Here is a 26,216-nt window from a genome sequence, read left to right as displayed (position 1 = left end):
ATACGCTCACCTGGACACCAGAGGATTGAAGTGTGTTTAATACGTTCACCTGGACACCAGAGGGTTGAAGTGTGTTTAATACGTTCACCTGGACACTGAAGGGTTAATGCTAATTCCACTGAGGTGCATGAATGTGTGTAATTGGTTTAGTGGCTTTCTGGGGTCTGGGGTCTTCATGGTAGTCTTTACAGGGTCCAGGTGATTAGGAAACCTGGTGGATCTGGATCTGGTTTTGAGGCTTCGTGCAGACGTTAAGTTGTGGACCATCTGTAGCTCCTCTAAAGGGGGGGGGGGGTGTTAAACTAACCTAAAGCCCTTCATCTGCTGGAGGTCACCGCCCCCTAATCCGGTTTCCTCCTGGTGCATTTTACCAGTTAAACGTCCCAGTTTCCACAAACCAACCACCCACTGGGATGAAGATCCATTTAACCACAGGATCAATGACATCCATTCACTGATGAACTTAAACCTTGTACCAGAGTGAAGGTCTGGATCTGAGTTCGGTTCTGTTGGAAAATTAGCAGATGAACCAGTAGCATATACAGCCATATCATCAACATATGAATGAATCTGTACATTCATAAGAGTATGCAGAATGTTGAGAATGGGCCTGGTATTGAGCCCTGGGGGACACCTCCAAGAGATGGAGTCTGATTGTACATGCCCTGTTAGAGAGACTGAAATGAAACAAAACAAGACAAGAAGAAGAAGAGTTATTGATTAGATTCATGGGTAAATGCATCAGAATGATGAACAGAATCATCATTCAACAGAACCAGAACTGGAGATGCGTTCAGGAACAGTCAGAGAATTCACAACATGAAATTTTTAATGAATACATGAAATAATCCCATTAAAGTAGGTGAATGTACTAATGTAGTAAATGAACAAAAACAGTTGAGAAATACATAAAAGTAAAAAATAAAAAATAATCGAGGAAAAAAAAGAAACAACAGATAATGATAAATAAAATGAGTAAAATTAGCAAAAATTGAACATTATCAAGAAAATTTAAAAAATGAACAAAAGTATCAAGAAAATGAACAAGAATGAACAAAAGTATCAAGAAAATGAATAAAAAATTTACAAAATTATCATGAAAAACGAGCATAATCATCTAGTATATGAATAAAAACATTTGGAAAATACATAAAAATAAGCAAAATAATCCAGGAAAAAACAGAAACAAAAGACAATTAATAAATAAAATGAAAATGAGCAAAAACAAAGAACCAAACTGAACAAAATGATCAAGAAAACGAATAAAAATGATGTTGATTTCACCCAAACAGCCTCATGTTCTACATCTACAAACGTACGTTCAGACGGTAAATGTTGTCGTACATTTAATCAAATCAGCGTTTTTCTCTCTGGAGGAAGATGAGCATGAAGACACTCTGAATAAATGAAAAGCTGATCCATGGTAGATCCTCCTAAGTGGGTTCAGAGGAAATCCACCTCCTGGTGTTTGTTCTAAACCTCTGCGTCTCAGCAGGGTCGGAGCTTTTGGAGATAAGTAGCTGCTCTTATTTCCATTGTTTAGACTCGAATGCATCTGCTCACATTAGAGTCTATCCAACCATGTCCTCATAGAGACGAAGACCCAAAGCATCCACTGATCAACTGTTTAATACCCACTGGTACACTAATCCCATCAATACATAAAAGTAATTGGTGTAAAATGATTCACAATGATCTCTTAAACATATATTTGATACATGTCAGAACACAGAAACCGTGTTTAAACTGCGAAAATGGACCATTTGAATGAAAAATTTTGAAAAAATGAACCAAAAAACCTTGAAAAACAGTGTACAAGTCAGCAAATGCTTGTAAATTGTAAAGAAAATGTACAAAATAATTCAAATATGAGGAAAAAGTAATGCATAGAACTTGAGATTTAGCATAAAATTGAACACAAATGTTAAATATTATATGACGGTGGGTAAAAGTCCTGTTTGCTCTGTCTTCTATCAGATTTAAAAGGACCAGGATGAGGCTTCAGCATCACATTAGACATGAAAGGGAAGGAAAAACCTGGAAATAACCTTCATCACATTCATCATCTTCAATTTGTGAAAAGAGAAGATGATGAAACTCGCAGAAAAAAAACATTCAAGCTTCACCAGAAACCTCAAAGAGAACAATAACGTAGATACAAAGAGGAAAAACTGATCAGAAATCCACTATATTTACAGTTTCTGCACATTTTAATGAAAGCTTTTTTCTACTGAGCTTACATGAAAAAAAAAAAAAAAAAAAACACTATTCATTATAAAGCAATTTTATCTGGGAAATACATAAAAACAAACAAAACAATCCAGGAAAAACAAAAGACAATAAATAAATAAAATGAACAAAATGAGGAAAGACAAAGAACCAAACTGAACAAAATTATCAAGAAAATGAGCAAAAAAAAAAAAAAAAAAATCCAAATTATCAAGAAAAACAAACATAATCATCTAGCAAATGAATAAAAAATTTGGGAAACACATAAAAAAGTAAACAAAAATAATCAGAGAAAAACAGAAACAAAAGACAATGAATAAATAAAATGAATAAAATTAGCAAAAATTGAACAAAATTATCAAGAAAATGAACAAAAGTGGATGAAATTATCAAGAAAATAACAAAAATGACCAAAATGATCAAGAAAAACAAACATAATCATCTAATAAAACAACAAAACATTCGGACAATACATAAAAACAAACAAATAATTCAGGAAAGAACAGAAACAAAACGCAATGAATAAATAAAATAAATAAATAAAATTAAATAAAAGCTTTTACCTACCGAAGTCATTATGATATAGAAAAACAAAACAAAACACTATTTATTATAAAGCAATTTATCTGTCAAATAAGATGAGCATCATCATTTATTCACATCGTTCAGAGCATTAACTTCATAATTTGTGTATATTTTTGTTTCTATAATAATCAGAATTTTAGAATGAGCTTAGATTAATGTCAAATAATTAAGTTACAGCTTTAATAATTGGGAACTCAGAGGCTTCAGATTTTATAAATAGGATAAAAATGAGGAATAAAGAAGATCAGACATGTTTAAAGATATATTTATATATAAATATGAATGCATTTATGTATAAATGACTTAACATATTGATTCAAGCATTAGACCACTAACAGAAAAACATCAGGACATGTTGAGGTCAACGTCGCCTCCTGGTGGACACTTTATTAAATGCAACATAAAACAAGATTTGAGGCAAAAAACATAAGATATTAAACCGAACTGACTGAAGTTAAGGTCATTAATAGTTATTGATGAGTGAAAAGTATCTGTCAATCAGATCAGTCAGACCATTTACACATGTTTGAAGGACTATTTGTACTTTTTTCTGTCCAGTCAAAGTCCACTCCTGGGTTTTTACTGTTAATACGGTGGTTGTTGCTGTTTGTTTGTCGTGTTTTTAATGAGACAAATGCATAGTTGTAAATTCTGACGGAGCTCCATCTGTAATATGTTAAATGCACCGACGTCTGATGTTTATGTTAGGGGTTAAATGCGAACTGAATTGTTTAAAGACAAATGCAAACAGACACCTCATGGCAGGTTTTCAAAGCAGAAGATCTTCCAAACCTGTGGAATTAGAGTTGGATCTAAAGGGTTCAGAGCAGGGGTGTCACACATACGGCCCATGGACCAAAACCAAAGGGTCCGATCTGACCCATGGAATGAAACTGTGAAATGCAAAAATGACACTGAGAGCACTTTTAAGAGTTTTAATGTGTTTCTACAGGTGATCTACAGAGCCAATCTACAGGGTGATCTACAAGTGATCTAAAGGTGATCTACAGGTGATCTACAAGTGATCTACAGGTGATCTACAAGTGATCTACAGGTAATCTACAAGTGATCTACAGGTAATCTACAGCCAATCTACAGGTGATCTACAGGTGATCTACAAGTGATCTAAAGGTGATCTACAGGTGATCTACAAGTGATCTACAGGTGATCTACAAGTGATCTACAGGTAATCTACAAGTGATCTACAGGTAATCTACAGCCAATCTACAGGTGATCTACAAGTGATCTACAGGTAATCTACAAGTGATCTACAGGTGATCTACAGCCAATCTACAGGTGATCTACAGGTGATCTACAAGTGACCTAAAGGTGATCTACAAGTGGTCACAGGTGATCGACCAGGTGATCTACAAGTGATCTACAGGTGATCTACAAGTGATCTAAAGGTGATCTACAGTGATCTAAAGATGATCTACAGTGATCTACAAATGATCTACTGGTGATCTACAAATGATCTACTGGTGATCTACAGCCAATCTATGGGTGATCTACAGCCATCTATGGCTGTAGATCACCTGATCTTGTTCTCCCGCTCTGAGGACTATGTTGGCACCAAAGGCCTTTAACTGGTTTGGTCGTATCTGTCAGGTCGGTCCTTTTCTGTTCACTTTGGCCCTCACAGATCAGGTGCTGCCCCTTCAGCTCTGGAGTGCCACAGGGATCCATTTAGGGCCTGTTCTCTTTTCCCTGTAGTTGTTGCCACTTAGGTTAAGTTTTAAGTGACACAATATTCTTTTCACTGTTTTGCAGATGACCTGCAAATGTATTACCCCTTAGACCCAACCTCTGGACGTGCCCAAGCCCTGCTGAACCCGTTTCAAGACCTGAAGGAATGGCTGGAATCACATTTTTAAAACTTAACGAATGTAAAAACTGAGATTGTTGTTTTTGGAAAACCTGATTTGAGTCCTGCCCTGGACTCCTTAAACACACTACTAGCCACCCCCAGTTTTAAAACCTGGGGTGTGTTTTTAGACTGCTCTTTTAAACTAATCAGTCGGGAGTTAATCTAGTTTTATCGGTTATGTCTCCTTAGGAAAGTTCAGCCAAACCTGCCACGAACTGACTTTGAACATTCATGCTTTCATCACGTGCAGGTTGGAGATGACTGCAGGTCTTTGTTCTGGGGGTTGGACCAGACCTCTGACTGCTCACAGGCACCAGGAGGTAAGACCGGGAAGTCCAGTTCTGGCCTCCTGTCAGCTACAGGACTCATTTGAAGTGACTGGTTTTAAATGTCTTCATGGGCTTATCTTCTTATGTCTTCTCTTTCTGAGCTTGTGTCAGTTTCATGTTCCTGCCAGAACAATTGAGGTCCATGGACCAGCTGACCTTAGACCAGGGCTCTCAAACTCATGTTCTTTCAGGTTCCACATTCAGTCTGATTTGATGTGCAGTGGGCCGGACCAGTAAAATAATAACAGAGTAACCTATAAATAATAACAACTGACAATTATGTCTGTGTTTTAGGAAAAAAAACAAACAATTAATTATGAAAATACTTACTTTTGTAACTATACAAACAAAAAAGATGTGAATAACCTGAAAAAAAGAAATTTCTTCAGAAAAATCAGTGTAATTTAACAATCTTCTGCCTCCACTTCTCATTAGTCCATGTGCATTCTGGATCAGATCTACAAAGACACTAAACACTGAGGAACAGGAAGGAAAGAGTTCAAACTGGACTGAATTTTCTTCAGACATTTCAGGTTGTTCATATTTGTTCAGGTTATTCACATTTTATTGTTTCAGGATAGTTTGTAAATGTAAATATTTTCATAATTTAATGTTATTTTTTGTACTAAAACAAAGACAAACATTTGAAGTTGTCATTATTTATAGACATAATGTAATATTTTTTTCACATCAAACCCAGAAGAAAATCTGCAGTCATTTTTTTTTGTCGGTTCTTCTGCTGTTATTTGACTGTAGATCAGATTGTTCTGTATGTGGAACCTGAACTGAATGAGTTCCACAGCCTTGACTGTGGAATTTTTACACTTTGTAAATTCATCCCAGGGGCCGGACTGGAACCTTTGGGGGGGGGGCGCATTTGGGCCCTGGGTGCATGTTTTATGGTGCCGCTAGCTAAAATTGCTAGAGTGAATAAATCGATTTCGTATCAATCCAACAATTGACAGAGACAAAAACGAGGAATTTTATTCATAGGCTTTATCCGTTTTAGTTAGTTTGTAAACACACATACAGTTTCAATTAGTTACCTTTTTTCTTTGAATTATACATTTTATTTATTTCAGTTAACAAAAATGTTCTTACAATTCTAGTTTTCGCCATTTTGTTAGTTTTCATTAATGACAATAACCTTTGTCATTGGTTGTTGTAAATGTACTAAACAAATACATTTGACCTTGACCTTGACACTGGAGATATGAATAATCATGGATGTAAAAATTATTTTCGTTTCGGGGCCAAACACAGACCAATTTGATCATAAGCGGATCAGACCAGTAAAATAGGCCTTCTATCATAATAACCTATAATTAATGAAACTCCAAATTTTTCCTCTTTGTTTGTAGTGTAAAAAAGTAAAATGATATGAAAAAGTTTACATTTTCAAACTATTCCTTGAAAATAAAGGGGAATAGCATGAACAACCATGAACAACTTGAAATGTTCCAAGAAAAATATATGCAATTTGAACAACATTTGACCTGTTCCTGAAATGTTCGGTGTCTTTGTGGATCCACTGTGAACTTGAAGTTGTAATGTACATGCATAAACGGTAAGATGAAGCTCAATATGGTAAAATGGCATTTTTTTTACCTCAAAAAATTTCAGATTATTCATGGTTGTTCATTTTATTTACAATGATTTTAAGGGATAGTTTGCTAGATGTAAACATTTTCATAATGTAAGCCTAATTTTACTGTTTTCACTGAAAAACAAACAGAAAAGTCTGGAGTTGTTATTTATAGGTTTTTATGATAGGATTTACTGGTCTGGCCCACTTCAGATCATATTGGGCTTTATGTGGTCCCTGAATTAAAACTCAGTTCAACACCCCCTGACCCCCCACCCCCCCCCCCCACCCCCCCCCCCCCCCCCACACACACACACACACACACACAATAAACACAGGCATTAAGGGTTTATATGAACCCTGGACTTTTCACACAGAGTTGAGATCAGAATCACATTTAAGAAAGAGGAGATCGACAGAGTCTGGAGATGTTCACTAAAAAAAAAAACAGACTGAAGGTGAAAAAACAAACTGAAAGATAATGAAACTAGACTGAAAGAGGCTAAACCCAACAAAAGGAGGGTTAAACTAGACTAAAGTAGAGTGAAACCAAACTAACGGATGGTTAAAAAAAGGACTAAAAGATGTTAAAATGAAACTAAAAGGTGGATGAGACTAACATTTGGTAAAACAAGTCAATATGAGTGTGAAACCAAACAATATGATGAATAAATCAGACTTCAAGATGGTTTAAACAGACTAAAAGACAGTAAAATTAAACTAAAAGGTGGATAAAATAAACTGAAAGAGTTTCTATGTATGTTTTATGGTTTCATCTAATTTTCTTCTTCAAACTCAAATTCACAGACGCTTACTTTAACGGTGGATAAAATAAAATTAGGTCTTACAATGTTGACATGTTGCATCAGCTGATAGTTTACATTATAGCTCTGTTAGCTTTCCTCTGTTAGCTTAGCTCCATTAGCTTAGCTCAGTTAGTTTAGCTGTGTTTTTAGACTCAAACAGCCACAGTAAAACCTCTAATCCTCTGTTAGCTTAGCTCCATTAGCTTAGCTCTGTTTTTAGACTCAGACAGCCACAGTAAAACCATTAATCCTCTGTTTTCTGTTGGTTTGTGTCGTCAATAACTTGACTAAAGATATGTTTGAATCCAACAAACAAGGTCCGAACTGTCACAGTTTAGTCTGAACCACAGACCAACAAACAGAAAATTAGCAACAATAAAAACATCCCATAATAACTGTATAGCTTTATCAGCCTCAGAATCAAACTCCATTTTGTCCACTTCCATCTGAGTCCAGTGGAGGAAAGACCCGCTGTAGTTTGATCACTTCTGTTCTTGGACTCGGACAGTTGTGTCGTTATGGTTCTCATCCACAGAGTGACTCACTACTTCCTCTAGTGGTCACTTAAAATAAATCAACTTCATATCTGAAAAATCCTATACACCAGCATCTTCTATTTATTAGAATAGAATAGAATAGAATAGAATTATAGGCTTTATTGTTAGTGCAAAATACTGTTGTACAGTGCAACATGATTGTTTTTCATGTTCTGTGAGGTGCTCAGAGTAAAATACAAACATAAATTACAAAAACAGTTAAGAATAAAAACAATCTAAATATAAAACATTATAAATACCAATGAGAATTTAAGAATATTTATTAGCTGTATTTAAGTAGAAATACGACATATAAAGGCTTGAATGCATTTGTGTTTCGTAACAGTCCTTCTGTCTGTGTTCCAGGAGGTTTTCAGTGTATTTCTGGATGTTTCTGTGTTTCTCCCTTAATCCTGCTGTGTTCTGTTAATATTGAACCAGATCTGTGTTAATGTCCAACCCAGAGCAGGTGTGATGTTTCTTTCAAACCCTAGGATCCTCTGTGTTTTCTACCACATCAGTAAATCCAAGGTCAACGCAGCCTCGACTCGCCCAAAAAAAACAATATTAGTCCAGGATTCAGTACCGTGGGACCAGTGTTTGGATAGTATTAAACACTGCCTCTGGACAGTACAAGTACAGAAACTGTGTTGAAAGTACACGTACTGATTTGTGTCCTGGCAGTATAAAAGTATGAAGCAGGAAAACTGTTCTGATGGAATAAAAACATGTAGATTGTTCTTCTTCAACAGCTGTGGGAAGTAGAGAGTTCAGATATTTGTGTAAAAATGTAGGTACTAAAGTGAAAAATCACACTTTCCTTGTAGTTTCCATATTTTAAGTACATTTTGAAGATTGCATTAAAGTAAAAGCACATGTTTTGCTCATATTTTCAGTGTTTTATTAGTTTTATTTAATGGAAGGAGTGATTAGATTCGTTTTTTCCCACAGTAGCTCAGACTCAACACCTTAGGATTATTAAAATCCTTCCGTTGTGATGACTGTCCGTCTTTGGACGTGGACCCTGCGTGTCCGTCACATGACCCTAAAGCCCAGTCACATGACCCTAAAGCCCAGTCACATGTCCTGCATGTCCTCGTCCACAGCATCTGCTGCAGGTCCACCTGCGATGCATTCACGGACCGTCAGAGCACACGTTCAGGGACTCGACTTTTGGGACGCTTCTTGTTTCTTCACCCATAAAAACCCAAACATCCACGACTGAACAAAACCAGCTCTTCATCTTTTCTTGGTCATCACATATGACCCATTCGGACGTTCAGAGGCTCCGTAGTCACCATGGAAAAACCGTCATCTTCTATAACACTAATTCACCAGTAAAATCTATGGAGCTGGATCAATGACGGTGGATGGACACACTGGGGTTATGTTCAATTAATAATATTTTTGCTGAAAAGGTCAATTTTTCTTTCAGTTTTCTCTATTGCTGATATAATAACCCTCAACTTTATTCTGAGCTTTTATGAACATCTATATGATCAGTGAATTAAACATAGGAAAATATCTGATTTCAATTAAAAAAAAACCAACAACAACCGTAAAATACAGAGGATTATATTCTAATAAATGGTGATAAAACTTTATTCTGAGCTTTTATGAACATCTATATGATCAGTGAATTAAACATAGGAAAATATCTGATTTCAATTAAAAAAAAACCAACAACCGTAAAATACAGAGGATTATATTCTAATAAATGGTGATAAATCCCTTAACTCTGGTCTTAACCCGGGTTTTGACACTGTGTCCTCCTGTTTAACACCCTGGTTTAACTCTGATCCACGTCACTATTTGCTCATTCAGCCTTTCCCTCCTTCTGCTTCGGAGAGTCCTCAGATTTCCGACAGCCCTTGAAAGCGCCATAGACCACATCCACACCAGGACCGAACCGAAGGACGGTGCGGCACCGGGAGCGGACACACAGCAGCGGGACCAGATAGGACGCCGATTACATTGAATGTAAGCGACCTCCACCCCTTCGGCCGCCGGTCCGGTCCGTCCAGGGCCCGGGGAAACGCTGCCCGTGCGCTCCGCTCCGCACGGCGGCGGCAGCGGCGCCTGTTTCCGGGTTTGCCGCCTTTGTGCACACGGCACCGGGCTCGTGCGGGCCGGGCGCACAAAACCCAACGTGTTACTGTTTACCTCCGGTGGGCGCGTGCGGTCCGGGATCCGGGCGCACCGCGAGACTCGGACTGAGTGGGTTTTCTAGTCCGAAACCCCCGTCGGACCGAGGCCGAGTCCCGGAGACACGAGGCCGGGCCTGGGCCTCCTCCTCCGGGCTCGACCGTCCGGAAACACCGACACATTTAACGATTCAGATCCGCTAGCATCGTGGCTAACCGGCTAACCCCCGTTACCGGAGCGGACAGGTGAGGACACCCGGCGGTGACATCACGGATCCCGGAGGTTTAACGGTTAGGGTCGTTATTATTGATGATCTGGTCCGTGAACAGAACTGGTTCGGTTCGTGTGTTTATCCGTTAATCCGTTTGTTGTGCTGCAGTCGGGGTTTTACTAATCCGTTTAATTTGAACGGTACCGTGTTCGGTGTCCGGTTTTCACTGGGTTTTATCTGTTTTTGAGGCTGAATTTCAGACTCTCCTCACAAAACCGTGAAAGCGATAAGACAGTTTTTAATTAACGGATGAAAACGGTGTTTGTGTGACGTCATTGAACAGCTGCTGCTTTTCACTTGGGTTTTGTTTAACAAACGGGATCCGTTTATTTTCAGTAGGATTTAGTGAATAAACAGTGTTTTGTATTCGGATTAAACCATAATCCAGTAATAATCTGTCATCACTTATAGAAAACACTTATTAGGCCCTTTCCCACCAAAAGGCCCAGGAACTTATTTACCAGGAACTTTTTGGGGTAAAAGAGTTCCTGGTAACTGCGTTTCCACCGCACCCCAAAGTTCAGGGTAATTTATTCAAATCAGGTTGATGACGTATGAGGAGCAGGAACAGAACCTGTAGTCCAGTTCATGTCCATTCACAAACTAACCTCTAGTTCAATAAAATGACACAGAACTGAAGTGGACGGGTTGGGTTTAACGTTTTACTAGTTGTTGAATCACTTAATCCATCTGGAATACATTTTAAATGAAGTTAACCATTATTACAGATCCTTAATTTGTATTTAAAAATGGTAGAACATGTATTTTCAACTTCTCATTCCTTAAACTAAATCACATCTAACTTTAAGTGTGATGGATGGTTCTGTTTCATTTCTGTTGTTTTACAGATATGACAGTCCAGGTTCAACTCTAAAGTCAGACAGATCTACTCAAATGCCTGGATTTAATTTGACTGCATATTACTGATAAAAGTACTTACACTCATATTTTGATGCCTTGAAAATGAACAGACAGTATTAGGTTAGATTTGTTTTTTTTAAATTAAAAATTGAAACAAAACAAAGGTGCCTTGAGATTAAAAGGGAAATAAACACGTGTGAGAGGTTCAGGCTTTTGGACCAGGGTCTGGTCCAGCTAGTCCAGGACAGCCGGTCTGGAACTCCATGGTCCCTGTCCCGTTTTCACTTTCCTACAGGAAAAGTAATAAAAATGCTAAAATGAATAACAGAACACATGATGACAGATTCCTACGACTATGATGTGTCATGTGACCTGTCTGACCTGGGCTGTTGTAAACAGCAGTAGATGATGGACGAGGACACAAACGAGCCGCAGGTTCAGAAAAAGAGGCGAGTCCGTCCGGTCCATTTCAGGCGAAAATCACAAACATACAGAATAAATCAGTGTTCAGCTCACAGCAACAACGCAAATGCATCCAGTTCTGTGATTTAGGTTTAGCGTTAGACTGTTGGCCAGTTAGCATTAGGTTAACCAGACTTTACCTTTGACTAAACAGCTGATGCCTCTGACTAGTGTTACAGCATGGAACCAACTAAACAGGGAATATTTCTGTCATATTCAGACCATTGGTTTGTTCGACAGTCGGATCCACTGCAAACGTTGTGGTCCTTTAGTTTCTTTTAATCCTGCATAAATTTCTTCGGCTTGTCTGGTATTTCTTTAGGCTTGTGTCTTATATTTGGCTCTGACAGCTTTTACTTGCTCGTTTTGTGTCAGTGATTCAAAGTCCGTCTGAACTTCCTCGTCGAACGTCCATTTGCTGTAGCTTCTCTTTTGGTCCATATTCTGAATTATCAAAATATAAAGCTTGTGGAAATTAAATGAGTTAAATATTGGCGGCTGAACAGAATGCGGAAATGCTGCCAGTGTAGTCCACCACTCAGTGTTCTCCAGAACACAGCTCTGCCCCTTAAAGTTCCTGGTAATCTGGAAAGTACTACCTCCCTACCAGGAACTTCTTCAGGGTAAATTTGGGGCCGGGGGGAAAGTCATTTACCGTGGTAATTTTCGGTGGAAACGTACCAGGAACTTTGAAAGTTCAGGGTAATACCAAAAGTTCCTGCAAAAGTTCCTGCGGTGGGAAAGGGCCTATTTATTCATTTTCCACTAAATCCATGTCAGTCCAACTTTTTACTTTTAATCCATTTAAAACTCCTTATTTTCAACTTTAAAAGGTAAGAATCAGTCATTTCTTGGGGATTGTCTTCCTTTGAAAAGTATGTATTTGTAAGTAACTTCTGAGGTCAAAGGTCATTTGTGTCCAACACATGTGACCTCAGTTTCACGTCCCTCACCAGATAAAACCAGGTTTTTACTGTTTTTTTTTTTTTTTTTGTTAACTTTAATTAGTTACTGGTTAAGGTATTCACTTACATTCTCTGGAAATGAAACATTCTGTTTTTATGTGATTAAAGCTTCAAACGTGCAGATACTCTGTTGTTTACTCTGTTCAATGTCATCGTAAATGTTGCTTTTTTTTTTCCCTGCAGAGACGATGGAAGAGGGGAGGAGTCGAGTCGTCCTGACCGTCGTCTTCTTCCTCGCTGTTTGCTCGTGCTGCGACGGCGATGGATTGGACTGTGGCTCAGAGGCGACCGCTGTGGTGCATTCGCTGTCAGCTGTGGTGGATGCACAGAAGGCGGAGCAGAGCCAGCGGCGCCACCTGGAGGTGCTGTTCAACAAGTGAGTTGGACCTGGAGCCGCCACCATGCGATGTGTACCGCCACATACTACGATGTAACACCACGTACCACGATTTAACACCACGTACCACCAAGTACCACCATGTAACACCACGTACCACGATTTAACACCACGTACCACCACATACCACCATGTAACACCACATACCACCATGTAACACCATGTACCACCATGTAACACCACGTACCACCATGTAACACCACGTACCACCATGTAACACCGCGTACCACGATTTAACACCACGTACCACCATGTAACACCACGTACCACGATTTAACACCACGTACCACGATTTAACACCACGTACCACCATGTAACACCACGTACCACGATTTAACACCACGTACCACCATGTAACACCACGTAACGATGTGTCTGCCAGTTCAGTGAAGAGACAAAATATTCACATAGAAATATATTTATGGTCGTAGTTTGAATCAAAATTAAACCCAGCTAAATTGTTAAATTGTGTGATTTCTGGTTTTAAACATTAACATAACTATTAATTTTGTCAAATTTATAGACATATTTACTTTATCTGTCTGAGTCCGGTTCTTCATCACATTTCTTATTCCTCTATTTCTGTCACTTCTTCTCTTACTCTAAAAGTTTTTTCTTGCGGTTCTCATCCTCAAACTACTTGTTGTGTTAGTTTCCTTTGTCATAGAGACCAGCGGAGTGACTCAGCGCTCCCTCTGGTGGTCACATATGTTCACAAATTTCCAAAACGAGCAAAAATACCAAAGTCATAAAATTAGGAGTCGTGTATTTTATTTTAAATCTTGTTTCCTCTTCTATTTTTAGGCCCGAGCCCAGACATACATGTCGGCGAAGGCCTATTAAGATCGCATGGTTCCGTTATTATTATTATTTTACTTTCGCTGCTTTGAATTCAAATTTGACTCCCTGAACGTTAACGAAAAGTCAATTTTATTTGACCAAAAATTCAAGCCCGGCAAAAATTTTTTTAATTTGAAGTCGCCAAGTAAAAATGTCGCAAAATGACTTAGTAGCGCCCCCTCAAAAATCAAAATACATTACGCGGATGGGAGCCCTCCCCAAATTTTTTTCATCGTACAAACATGAAACTTGGTACAGATATAGCCCATGGTAGGACAAGTAAAAAATTACATTATGGCCCCGCCCTAAACCCAACAGGAAGTCAGCCATATTGGGTGGAAGTGTGGACCTCTAAAATCCCACCCCTCATACTTTCATCATCTGCTCCTAGGGTTTACATCCAATTTAGACCAAACTGGGTGAAAATCACCTACACACATGTGTGATCAAAAGTTATCACCTACATTTTTTATCAAATGTTGGGCATGGCTGTGATGACCTCACAATGAAGTGGCCATTTTGATAAGTATAAAATTGTGGATATCTCGCACACAGAGTATCAGATTGAGTTGGACCCAATGTAACATTTGTGTGGAATGACAACCTGAACATGATGATATGAAACTCGTATAGTTGGATCGTAAAATGGCTCTCGCACACCCCCTACAGTTTTTGAATGGGAGTGAAAAAAATTTTTTGACATAGGAACAAGAAATTTGGCACAATCATCCCTCATACCAAACTGAACCAAAAAGCCAATGAGGACACACCCCTATTTACAATCGTGTTGCCATGACAACATCAAAACTGTGATGTAGAAATGAATGGGTTTTTGGCAGAATCCCACCACTCATACTTTCCTCATCTCCTCCTAGGGTTTACATCCAATTTGGACCAAACTTGGTAAAAAATCACCTCCACACATGTGATCAAAAGTTACCACCTACATTTTTGATCAAATTTTGGGCGTGGCTGTTACAAGCCTGCGATGAAGCGGTCGTTTTCAAAAGAACAAAACGTCTTATCTCACAGAATGTCGGAAAGAGGCCACGATTCGGTGATCTCATGGGGAGGCGGTCGTGCGGGAGGGCGAGGGCCTTAACACCGCTTGCGGTTTTAATTATCTTTGTTTTTGTAAAAATATTTGTCTATTTTCATGTTTGATTAATATTGTGAAAAAACACAAACCCACCTGGTTTCGTCTTGTCTTTTTTTCCCATCTTGTTGTATCATGATGCACATTCTGAACTTTCAAAGCTTTAAATATTCTGTTAAACCTCAGTCTGAACCAAAACATTGAGCATTTTTTTCTTTTCAGTGGAAGATTCAGAGGTCACATGTGAATTGATAATGACCGACTAACAAACAATGTGTATTAGATACAGAAAGTTAAATGAAGGGTGTATTGTTTGTGTCGTGACTCGTGCAGATATGGAGAGAACGGCACCATCTCTCTGAACGGACTGAAGCGTCTCCTCCAGAATGTGGGTCTGGATCGGATCAGGACCATCACAGTGCAGCATCACGAGCAGCCGGGCCACCACCACCACCACCATCACCATCATCATCATCATCACCACCAGCACCAACAGGATGGCCACCGCCATCACCATGGAGACAATCAGCACAACGAGAACGACAGAAAGATGGCAGCAATGGTGGAGGTCGGGACCATGGAGACATATGGCGCCCAGCAGGAGGCGGGACCAGCAGCGAAGGCGACGACCCCCGAGAAGCTGGTCACGGAAACTCAAACGGAAGCTGCCGTCACCCGGGGAGATGACCACGACCATGACCATGACCATGACCACGACCATGACCACACCCACGACCATGACCATGACCACACCCATGACCACACCCACGACCATGACCACACCCACGATCATGACCACAACCGTGACCACACCCATGACCGTGACCACACCCATGACCACGGTCATGACCAAGACCGGAGCCTGGATCCTGTAGAGGTACGCCATCAGCTGGCCGTCTTTTTACATATTTCTTCAGTTTTCTAATCTTCTGCACTCTTTAATCGTGTCCTTGGTTTCTGCGAAGTTTGTTACACATGAATAAAAGTTGAAGCCGCACGTATTCCGCTGTTGATCAAACACTCTCTGATAGCGTTGAATGTCCTACCTCCAGATGTCTGAAATGTTCCAGAGGTGTTTGTCATGTTCAGATCATACAGGCAGGTTCAAACCAGACCAGATGAGTCCCAGATCTGCGTTTTATCGTCCGATTTTCCCTTAAATGCCACCTCCAGACGGACGCCGCTCCGTACGACGGTGGAAAAGCTCAAACAGAATCCTGGTTTCATGCGTTTTTGTTTTTCCTCCAGTGCCTGAACGCCTCCAGAGTCCTCACCTCACACGGGATGTCTGAGGAAGGGGGTGTGGCCCTCAGTGACTTTAGCTACCTCTGCCCCGCCCTCCTCAGCCAGATCGACCGCGGGGCCTGCATCATGCATGGTGATGCCCCCTTGACAGGTAACAACCACCTGACCCGTGGGCTTCACTTCAGCCACTTTGTCGTGGAGGTTTAACAGAGTTCTTGTTCTCGTCTTCAGACCGTGGATATCACAAACATCACCATGGCGACCACAACCACTCAGACCACGCCCGCAGTGAGCGATCAGGTGGAGACGGGGGCAAAAACATCACAATAGGTAAGTTTTTACTCCATCGATGTTTGTGTATATGGTTTTACTCCTGTTTAACACTGGTCTACAAGTCAAATACTTCCAGAATGAAAGTGGTGATATTTGACCATGTGTGAGTCATCGGTGTCTTTTCAGTTGATCCTCAAACTGCGCGAATGTAACTTGCGCATAAAAATTTATCTAATGGAAAAACGATAATTTTGCCAAAACTCTCCTTTTTTGATTAAAAGTTTTTGCGCTGGCAAGAGGTGGTTTTTTGGGCATAGTGCAAATGCTATATCACACAAAACTGCAATGGAAAGACTTTACACAACTAGAGTCAGGTGAATTAAAAAATAAAAAAACAATGGTGACGGACATTATATCACGCGAAGAAGAAGAGTTTTAAAAGAAACGTGTCGATACGTGTGGACACTCCAGGAAACCTAATCATTTTTTAATTTAGTACGGGCTAGAGGGATAATATATAATAATAATGAATATATCTGTAAATCAACACCATATAACATCTGGTTCGTTCTTTAATGACAGTTTCAGTTTTGTCTCTACATTTGTCTGTCATGTCTTTAAGGTTAAACCATAATAATATTAAATGTTTGCCTTCATTTTTGTTCAACATAACATCAAAATATCCAGTAAATCAAACACTAAACATGCATTTTTTTTTTTTTTACCTTTTACATAATTTTCATCATAGTTTGTGTTTCACAAATAATTTGAAGAAATAATGATATCTTAATTGTTATAATTATCAACATCAGTTGAGGAGATGGGGTTTTTTTGTGCTCGGTCGTATCATCAGACTGTCTTACAGTGAAACTTGAACTACAGATGTGAAAAACGTGTGGTTTATTATGTTTGTCCAGTACATGAGCTCCATCTTCAGCTCAGTTCAGAGGCCGTCGTGCAGATCAATGAGCCGTGGTATGTATGTATAGATAGATAGATAGATAGGCTTTATTTCCACATGAGAAAGCAAACAGATAAAAACAAACACAATAATAATAATAAAAAAATACAATTTAAAAAAAACCCTCTATACTTTCAAGAGGCAGTCATACCAGTGTTTCCAGAACAGAGATGTGTAACGTACAGCACTATATGCAAGATTAGTCTGCAATAAAATTACAGTATTTTCTGAGTGATTCAAGTGACACATGAATTTAAACATCAGATTTCTCACCACAGCATGCAATGAATTTACATGATTAGACATAAACAAATCACTGGCACTAGTCCATCTGGGCTTTTTTAATAAGAGTCTTAGAGCGTCATTGTATGCCACTGTCAATCTGTGGAAGCTGGCCTTTTTATAGTTCACCCACAGATGCGCTTCAGACCTGTGGGTTTGATTTGTGTCGGACTCTGGCATTCAGTCTGATCATGTGACCTGTTTGGGTTGCAGCCTGGGTTGGCGGTTTCACCTCCATCACCATCATCAGCCTCCTGTCGCTGCTGGGCGTCGTCCTCATCCCGCTCATGAACAAGGTGTTCTTCAGCTTCCTGCTCAGCTTCCTGGTGGCACTGGCGGTCGGAACGCTGAGCGGCGACGCCTTCCTCCATCTCATCCCCCACGTAGGTCCAACGCATGTTGCACAAGCACCAGAAAGACACGATCGGTGAAATAAATACCTCCGTGTGCCTCTGTTCAGTCTCAGGGAGGACACCACCACCACCACGACGAGCCTGGGGCGAGTCCACACAGAGACCACGACCAGGACCTGGACGGCGTGTGGAAGGGTCTGACCGCTCTGAGCGGAGTCTACTTCATGTTCCTCATTGAACACTTCCTGACGCTTGGGAAAATGTACAAAGACAAGAAACAGAAGGTGTGAGTAGATCCCAATATCAGCCCTTTTTCCACCACAGGAACTTTGATTTTACCTGGATTCTGAAAAACCGTGGTGCGTTTCCACCACAATAACTTAGTAAAGAACCTCCCCTCGACCCCAAACTTTCCCTGATTAACCCATGAAGACCCAGTGCTACTTTGGTGCCAGTTCCCAAATGATTTTTTCTCTATTTTAATTCATAAATCGCCATTTATGCTAATATTATTCTCAGGATTTTGCATTTTTAAGTGAAAATCACTGATTTTCCTATATTTACTATTCAGATCATGATTGATGTTCATAAAAGCTCAACTTAAAGTGGGAGCTAATGGGGGTCCTATTAAATAAATAAACAAATGTATTTACTGAATACGCTCAAAAGAAATTCAGCAGGACTTGGAGTCTGTGACTGGAAACGACCGAGACTGATTTAAAAGAATGTACCAGAACTTTTAGGTGGAACTCAAACCACACAGATGAACTGGAGTTCATTGACCAGGGACATAAATCCCTGGTAATAAAAGTTCCTGGGAATGTTGGTGGAAAAGGGTATGGCATGTTTGTCATGTTTCTTTACTGTGAACGTGTGACATGACATTGTGATCCTGTCGCACAAACAGATCCAGAAGAAATGGGATCAGAACGACAAAGCGGATCCGGAGAAACAGCCGGCACTGGAGGAGAATGACCTGAAGCCACCTGAAGGTGAAATGCACACAACCAGAGCCATGAACCATGAACTAGAACCACACTCCAGAACCATGAACTAGAACCACACTCCAGAACCATGAACTAGAACCACAAACCAGAACCATGAACAGAGCGAAAACCCACAGACTCCCACAGTCAAACAGAGACAAAGAAAGTCACAAAAATAAGTAGAAATGATGAATGTTTTGGAAAAAAATCACTGAATTGAGTTTAGTTTGTAATGAAATTCAGAAAATAAATGTGAAACAGACACTGAACCTGTTTAAATGACCATAAGTTGAGGCATAATACTATCAAAATTGCTTCTCCTGGTCGTCATATGACTCTTCTATGACTTAAATGAATGTTGTCATCACAGGAAACCAATCTGAAAAGTCGAGGAAACCTTTGAAGTTCTGTGTGATAACGTGTGAACAAACCTGTGTGTTGGCTGTTTCCCACAGACGTGGAGACGAACGGCGCCGGGACCTTTGCCGACCATCCCGGAGGTCTCCACGGTGACGACGTGGCAGAAGAGGAGCAGGTGATGCTTGCCCCGCAGGTGTCGGTGGTGTCTCCGCAGGGCTACGGCCGGTCCACGGGCGCCGCCGCCTACACGGACGAGGACTGTGAGAACAAGTGCCACTCCCACTTCCACGACACGGTGGGCCAGGCTGACCACATGCACCACCACCACCACGACTACCATCACATCCTGCACCACCACCACTCCCAGAACCACCACCCACACTCCCACTCCCACTCGTACTCGGAGCAGCACTTCCAGCAGGCGGGCGTGGCCACGCTGGCCTGGATGGTCATCATGGGAGACGGACTGCACAACTTCAGCGACGGCCTCGCCATCGGTGAGACAACGGTTTAGACACCGAACTGACCATAATGCATCCATAGTTGTCAGATATCATGATGGTGCTGAAGCTCCTCTGACAGTGAATATTTGAGGAATAAGTCAAGTCTGTTTGACATTCTTCTGGGTTGGTTTAAACCAGGGCTCTCAAACTCATGTTCTTTCAGGTTCCACATTCAGACCGATCTGATCTCCAGTGGGTCGGACCAGTAAAATAATAACAGAATAACCTATAAATAATGACAACTGCAAATTTTTGTCTGTGTTTTAGTGCAAAAAAAACACCCATTAAATTATGAAAATACTTACTTTTTGTAACAAAAAAGATGTGAATAACCTAAAAAACTGAAATTTCTTAGGAAAATCAGTGCAATTTTAACAATATTCTGCCTCAACTATTTCCATTATTTCCATTATTTCTACATGTGCATTATGGATCAGATCTACAAAGACACTAAACAGTGAGGAACAGGCAGAAAATAGTTCAAATTGTGTTGAATTTTCATTAGACATTTCAGGTTGTTCATATTTGCTCAGGTTATTCACATTTTATTGTTATAGGATAGTTTGTAAATGTAAATATTTTCATAATTTAATGTTATTTTTTGCATTAAAACAAAGACCAAAATTTGAAGTTGTCATTATTTACAGACATAGTGTAATATTATTTTTTTTGCACCAAACAAAGGTAATCTGCAGTCATTCTTTTTTGTCAGTTCTGCTGTTATTATTTGACTGTAGATCATATTGGTCTGTATGTGGAACCTGAACTAAAATGAGTTTCACAGCCTGGACTGTGGAATTTTTACACTTTGCAAATTCATCCCAGGGGCCAGATTGGAACCTTTGGGGGTACGCATTTGGCCCCCGGGACACATGTTTGACATCCCTGATATAAAGGGTTAAAATGATCAGACATAAATATAAAACAAGGAAATGTAGGAAATATGGTCACAGCCTTAAAATACATAAAAAACTGAATTAAATGGGTTGTAAAGGTTAAAGACACTATTTAGTGTGACCTTTGACCCCAGGACAAGAAACAGCACAAACAACCAGAAACATCTGACGTGAGTCAAATCAAACTTGATTATTCTGTTCATTTTTGTTCATTTTGTTAATTATTTTTGTCCATTTTTGCTTCATTTTGTTTTTTTTGTTTTTTTAATTGTATGTTTATTTGGAATGGACAGAAAAGTACAGTGTGACATCACTTAATCAAAATTAAGAACAAGTGGTATTCCAGTTTTTTTGGTTTTAGACCAGAAAAAGAGTGACATCCAACGTCCAGACATAAAAGTTCAGAGAAAAATAATCTCAGATCGTGGGTTAGGCCATGTCAGTCCCTTACAGAATCCACTCTCCTCATAATAATATAATATAACATAAAGAAATGCACTGAAGCAGCAAAGGTGGAGACAATTTTTCACTTAGAGCCCGTACTGGCTAAATGCCCAGAACAGACAGAGCCCATGGATGTTCACAGATTCACTTATAGAAGGTTCTGGTATGATTTAAAGTGAGGAGGAACAGTTACCACATAACTATGTACAAAAATCGTGGGGGGAGACATTACCTGCTGCTGCTGTCATAAAAATAGTCGACAATAGTTGGTCACAAAAATAACATTTTTACTTCATTTTGATTGTTCTTGTTTATTTTGTTAATTATTTTATTTGATTTATTGATGGTTTTGTTAATTTTGTTGATAACTTTGGTCATTTTTGCTTCATTTTGATTATTTTGTTCAGTTTGTTGATTATTTTGTTTTGTCTTTGACTTTGGTTTTTGCCTCTTGTGAATTTTATTTATTTATTTTTGCTCAGTTACTTCTATAAAACATCAGTAAATTAGTGCCATAAATCTAATATGTTCGGAACTTACGTGGTTAAAGATGTGTTAAGGTCAAAGGTCACACTAAATACGACCCCTGTGGTTTATAGAAGCTGTTTTTTTCCATTAAACTGTAGGTTTTGCTGCTGTTCATCCTTCACATCTATCAGATTGGACCTAATGCATATGTGTGGACATTAGAACTTTACTAAACCAAGACTGAATTTTGAACTTTTACTCAGGACGGTACATTATTATTTCTGAGTCTGAACACAGAGAAGAAGAAAAGCTCCAGTTATTTTCTTAAATAATCATTCAGTAGTTTTGTCTTTAAAATGATCGTCTTCATCATCCTCAAATGCACCATTATGTGACAGAGGAGGACAAACCGCCTTCACTAAATGTTCAGACTGACGATGAATGTGCGAATGGCGTGCTGACAGTGGTTTCCGTTGTGCTGGTGCAGGTGCTGCATTCACTGAAGGCCTGTCCAGCGGCCTCAGTACGTCCGTCGCAGTCTTCTGTCACGAGCTTCCTCATGAACTGGGTAAGAACAGAACCACTCACCCCGCCAACCGAGAACCCGACGTCTCCGCCAGTTGTAACGCCATGTGACTCCGTTTCCCAGGTGATTTTGCGGTGCTCCTGAAGGCCGGTATGACGGTGCGCCAGGCCATCCTGTACAACGTGCTGTCGGCCATGATGGCGTACCTGGGCATGGTGACGGGCATCCTGATCGGACACTACGCTGACAACATCTGCATGTGGATCTTTGCCCTCACGGCCGGACTCTTCATGTACGTGGCCCTGGTGGACATGGTGAGTCTGTGCACCCGAACGCACCACGCACACAGCGCCTGAACCCGCACCATTTTACACACAGACATTAACCCTTAAAGACCCAAACGTCTGCCCTTAACCCTTAAAGACCCAAACATCCACCTTTAACCCTTAAAGACCCAAACGTCCACCTTTAACCCTTAAAGACCCAAACGTCCACCTTTAACCCTTACAGACCCAAACGTCCACCTTTAACCCTTACAGACCCAAACGTCCACCTTTAACCCTTACAGACCCAAACGTCCACCTTTTAACCTAAACCATCTACTGATCTAAACTGTTTAATTCCTGTTGACCCACTAATCCTATCAATCAATATCAATAATTGGTGTCAAATACAGTTCTTTATCTTTTCATGGTCATCAGATATGACCATATTTGGACGTTCAGAGGCTCTGTAGTTACGGTGGAAACACTGTCATCTTCTACAACATTGATTCTCCAGTCAAACCCATGGAGTTGGATCAGTGACAGTGGATGGACACACTGGATTTATGATCAGTTAATGACAGGTTGGACTGAAAAAGACACTTTTTTTCTTTCATTTTCTGTTTTGATCTAATAACCTTTGAAAAAAAAACAACACATGATATTCACTGAAAAATGCAAAATACAGTGGATAATATTATAATAAATGGTGATAAATCACTTAAGAAAGGTTAAATATAGAGAAAATTTCCTTTGGGAACTGCCAGAACCCCCAGAATATCAGGATTTTAAAACCAAAACTTTAATCTCTGAGAATCTTGAGGTTTTTTTTTATTATTATTATTATTATTTCATGTGTTTTTCTGCTTCGGAGGCTCAGAAATGAAGGTTTTAGTGAAAGTCTCTGGTGTTCTTGGGTCGCTCTGTTCTGTAAATGGTCGTGTTTGGTCCGTGTGGCTCTGTAGATTCCTGCTTGGTTGCCGTGGTTTCCTGTTTGGTTGCCGCGAACACTGTCCACTCAGCAGCGTCTGTTCCAGGTTTGGGGTCTGAACCTGGATCTTGAGCGGTCCTTCAGGTCCACATGTCGGGTCCAGGTGGCGTTTTCCCATAAACGCTGACGTGTCACCATCAGCTGACGGTCACAGGCCTGATGCCATGGGGTGACTCTGCTCCCCGGTGGTCAAGGACGTGCACTGCACCTCCACCCGGGTCCAGATCTGAACCTGAAGATCCTGAACCTCAGGCTGACAGAGGAAGGAAGAACCAGGATGATTAATCCGACTCAAAAAGAGGGAAAATTAAAGCAAGAAAATGAGTCGTGTCAACGTCTGAACTAAACTCTGATCCTTATTTAATTAGTTTTCATCAAAATAATTATTCAGATCAGATTTTAAAGAAAAAACAAGACTATTCTCATTCAAATGCACTGATTCCATCTTCTTCAATGTGAATATTCTGTTTGTTTTTTCTGTCACTAAACAATGTCATTAATGCTTTAGTTTAATAAATCAAATCTAATAGAACTTTACAGACGAGTTGGACTGAAATCTGACCAGAGACTGATGCAGATGCGTTTCACATTCAAACTAAATTCAGCTTCTAACATGTTAGTTTGTATAAATATAGATTACTAATAATAAATTAAATATAGAAAAGAGTATTATTACTGGAAAATGTAAAATGCAGAAGATAATATATTATAATCAATACTGCTAAAGTACAATCATTAATTTGTAACTTTGACCAGAACAGTAGAGAATGGAGCAGGACCTGAACTGGATCCCTGGTCCTGGACCCGGTAGCGTTTTCTGTCCAATGACGTTGATCTGGTTTCTGTTGACCTGGGTTCTGTTGGTTCTGGTCCAGGTGCCGGAGATGCTGCACAATGACGCCGGCGACCACGGCTTCAGCCACTGGGGGTTCTTCCTGTTGCAGAACGCCGGCATCCTGCTTGGCTTCTGCATCATGCTGCTCATTGCCATTTTCGAGCACAAGATCCAGCTGGACCTGGGCTACTGAGGCGGTGGGCCGGCCTCCGCCCGCCACCGCCGCCCTCTCATGGTTGGTATCTGGAGCTCAGTTTCTGTTCCATTTTCACTTTGTTTGGAAGCTGAAGCAAGCGGCTGAGAACAGGTGAGGCGGAACCTGAAGGCTTTGACTCATTTGACTTTTCTCAGTTTCATTTGCACCATCGGAGCTGAGGTGTCGGACCAACGATCAGTCCGAAAGCTCCTATTTCCCACAAATCTAAAAACACCCAAAGCCAGCATTGCAAAACTCTCACCTTAGATTTTTTTTGCCACAACATTAAGTGCGTTTTTGTTAATTTTTTTAATGAATCTGCTGAGTTTTTAGTGTCAAACTCCATCAGTGTTCAGTTGATGTCTACAACGTGCCAGGAAACAGCCGCAGTTTGGCCTTTTCTTTTTTTTTTTTGTTCAGGATGGAATTTTTCAGTCTTTAAAACCAATCCGTCCGTCATCTTCATGAAGGAAATGCATTTTAGTTCATATCTGAGTTCACTGTGGAGGCAGAGCTGCTAAATTAACAGAGAAAAAAAGAAAATGTTAAAAAAGAAATGACCCATTTTGTGGCCTGGTCTGATTCCATCGGGTCAGGAAAGGATCCAACTGTCACATATGAGAAGCTGCGATTCGGTGGAATTTTGGGATTTGCTGTTTGTTAGTGATTAATTCTAACTTAAAAATCATTTATTTATTAAGACGTTAAAACCGTAGAAACACTTGTCTCGGTCACATCAAACAATAAAAGGGGAAAACTGAATTACAGACGTGAAAAAGGTGAAACTCAGCAGACACATCGGTTGTTTTATCTGTTTTATGAATGTATTTGTTCGTATTTAATGGATCTACATGTGGCAGCTCAACACACAAAGTGTCCAGACAAAACTTCTGTTACAGTATTTTCAGCCGAAACTATTCATGAGTTCAACTTTTAATGGATTTTTTTTGTTTGTTTGTTTGTTTTTCAGTCATTGTATGTTTTTTAAGAAACTGCTCAGACATTTAGGTCAAATAACTGCGTTGCTTTGCCAGGAAAAAAAAAAAAGTGTTAAAAAGCCTGGAAGATGAAGCCCACCGTGTAGAATAGATGTAAAGTCTGATCCTGTCAATGTGTATTTATGTCAGTGTTTCAGTCGTCGGTCACTGTGATGTCTGTCAACCAACACAAACCCCAGAAAAGGAGAAAAATATTTGAACCCTGAAAAAAGGAGGAGTTTGTTCTTGTTTTTGTGTAAAGCAGAATAAATATGTTTATGAAGGAAACGGACGCAGGTGGATAAAACTATAAAAACCCGTTGGTCGTCAGTTCTGCAGCTTTATTTTATACCATCCAAGTCTTGACTTTTCCTTTAAATACTCCGATTTATTGATCATTTTTGCAAATGTTTGCTTGTAGCGGATCATTTCGCTGGTTTTTGGCTGCAGTTTTTCTTTAATGTAAAATATCCAGTAAAAAAGAAAGAAATCAGGCCTTTTCTAAACACGTTGTGAATCAAACTTAACTGTTTTTCCTGCAGTTGCTGATTATTAATCTGCCCGTCATTGTGTTGATTAATTGATTGATTTGAAGTTGAAAAACTTTCAAGACGGTGTTAAAGATTTTCACTTAACTGTCAGAGGGCGAAACAAAACCAACACTATTCATTAAGAAAGAACTA

General features: G+C 39.8%; 1 protein-coding gene and 1 long non-coding RNA gene across 7 annotated transcripts; one reads left to right on the top strand and one right to left on the bottom strand.

Annotated features, from left to right (window-relative positions):
* LOC115437532 (uncharacterized) lies at window positions 1–10,532 on the bottom strand. 3 transcript variants are annotated; one of them, XR_003937940.1, is made up of 2 exons: window positions 10,521–10,532; window positions 1–109 (listed from the first exon to the last, which is right to left on the bottom strand). It is a non-coding gene; the product is annotated as an uncharacterized LOC115437532 (long non-coding RNA). The 3 variants fall into 3 exon arrangements; XR_003937941.1 differs by lacking the exon at window positions 10,521–10,532 and adding an exon at window positions 5,762–5,772; XR_003937939.1 differs by lacking the exon at window positions 10,521–10,532 and adding an exon at window positions 1,625–1,635.
* On the top strand, window positions 9,767–26,216 carry LOC115437508 (zinc transporter ZIP6-like). 4 transcript variants are annotated; one of them, XM_030160733.1, is made up of 12 exons: window positions 9,767–9,917; window positions 12,822–13,017; window positions 15,308–15,851; window positions 16,223–16,370; window positions 16,451–16,549; window positions 17,949–18,118; window positions 18,196–18,372; window positions 18,996–19,080; window positions 19,530–19,931; window positions 22,233–22,313; window positions 22,395–22,585; window positions 24,401–24,553. In XM_030160733.1, exons 2-12 carry the CDS (start codon window positions 12,830–12,832, stop codon window positions 24,551–24,553), a joined length of 2,238 nt encoding a protein of 745 aa, XP_030016593.1. In that variant the 5' UTR covers window positions 9,767–9,917; window positions 12,822–12,829. The 4 variants fall into 4 exon arrangements, with proteins under 4 accessions (XP_030016593.1, XP_030016595.1, XP_030016592.1 ...); XM_030160735.1 differs by having other exon boundaries at window positions 9,772–9,917; window positions 12,825–13,017; window positions 24,401–26,216; XM_030160732.1 differs by lacking the exon at window positions 9,767–9,917 and adding an exon at window positions 10,095–10,327 and having other exon boundaries at window positions 12,825–13,017.

This window comes from Sphaeramia orbicularis, chromosome 17 (assembly GCF_902148855.1).
Source record: "Sphaeramia orbicularis chromosome 17, fSphaOr1.1, whole genome shotgun sequence".
NCBI lineage: Eukaryota > Metazoa > Chordata > Actinopteri > Kurtiformes > Apogonidae > Sphaeramia > Sphaeramia orbicularis.
Note: the sequence above shows the minus strand (reverse complement) of the source record. Positions and strands in the feature narration are given on the sequence as shown.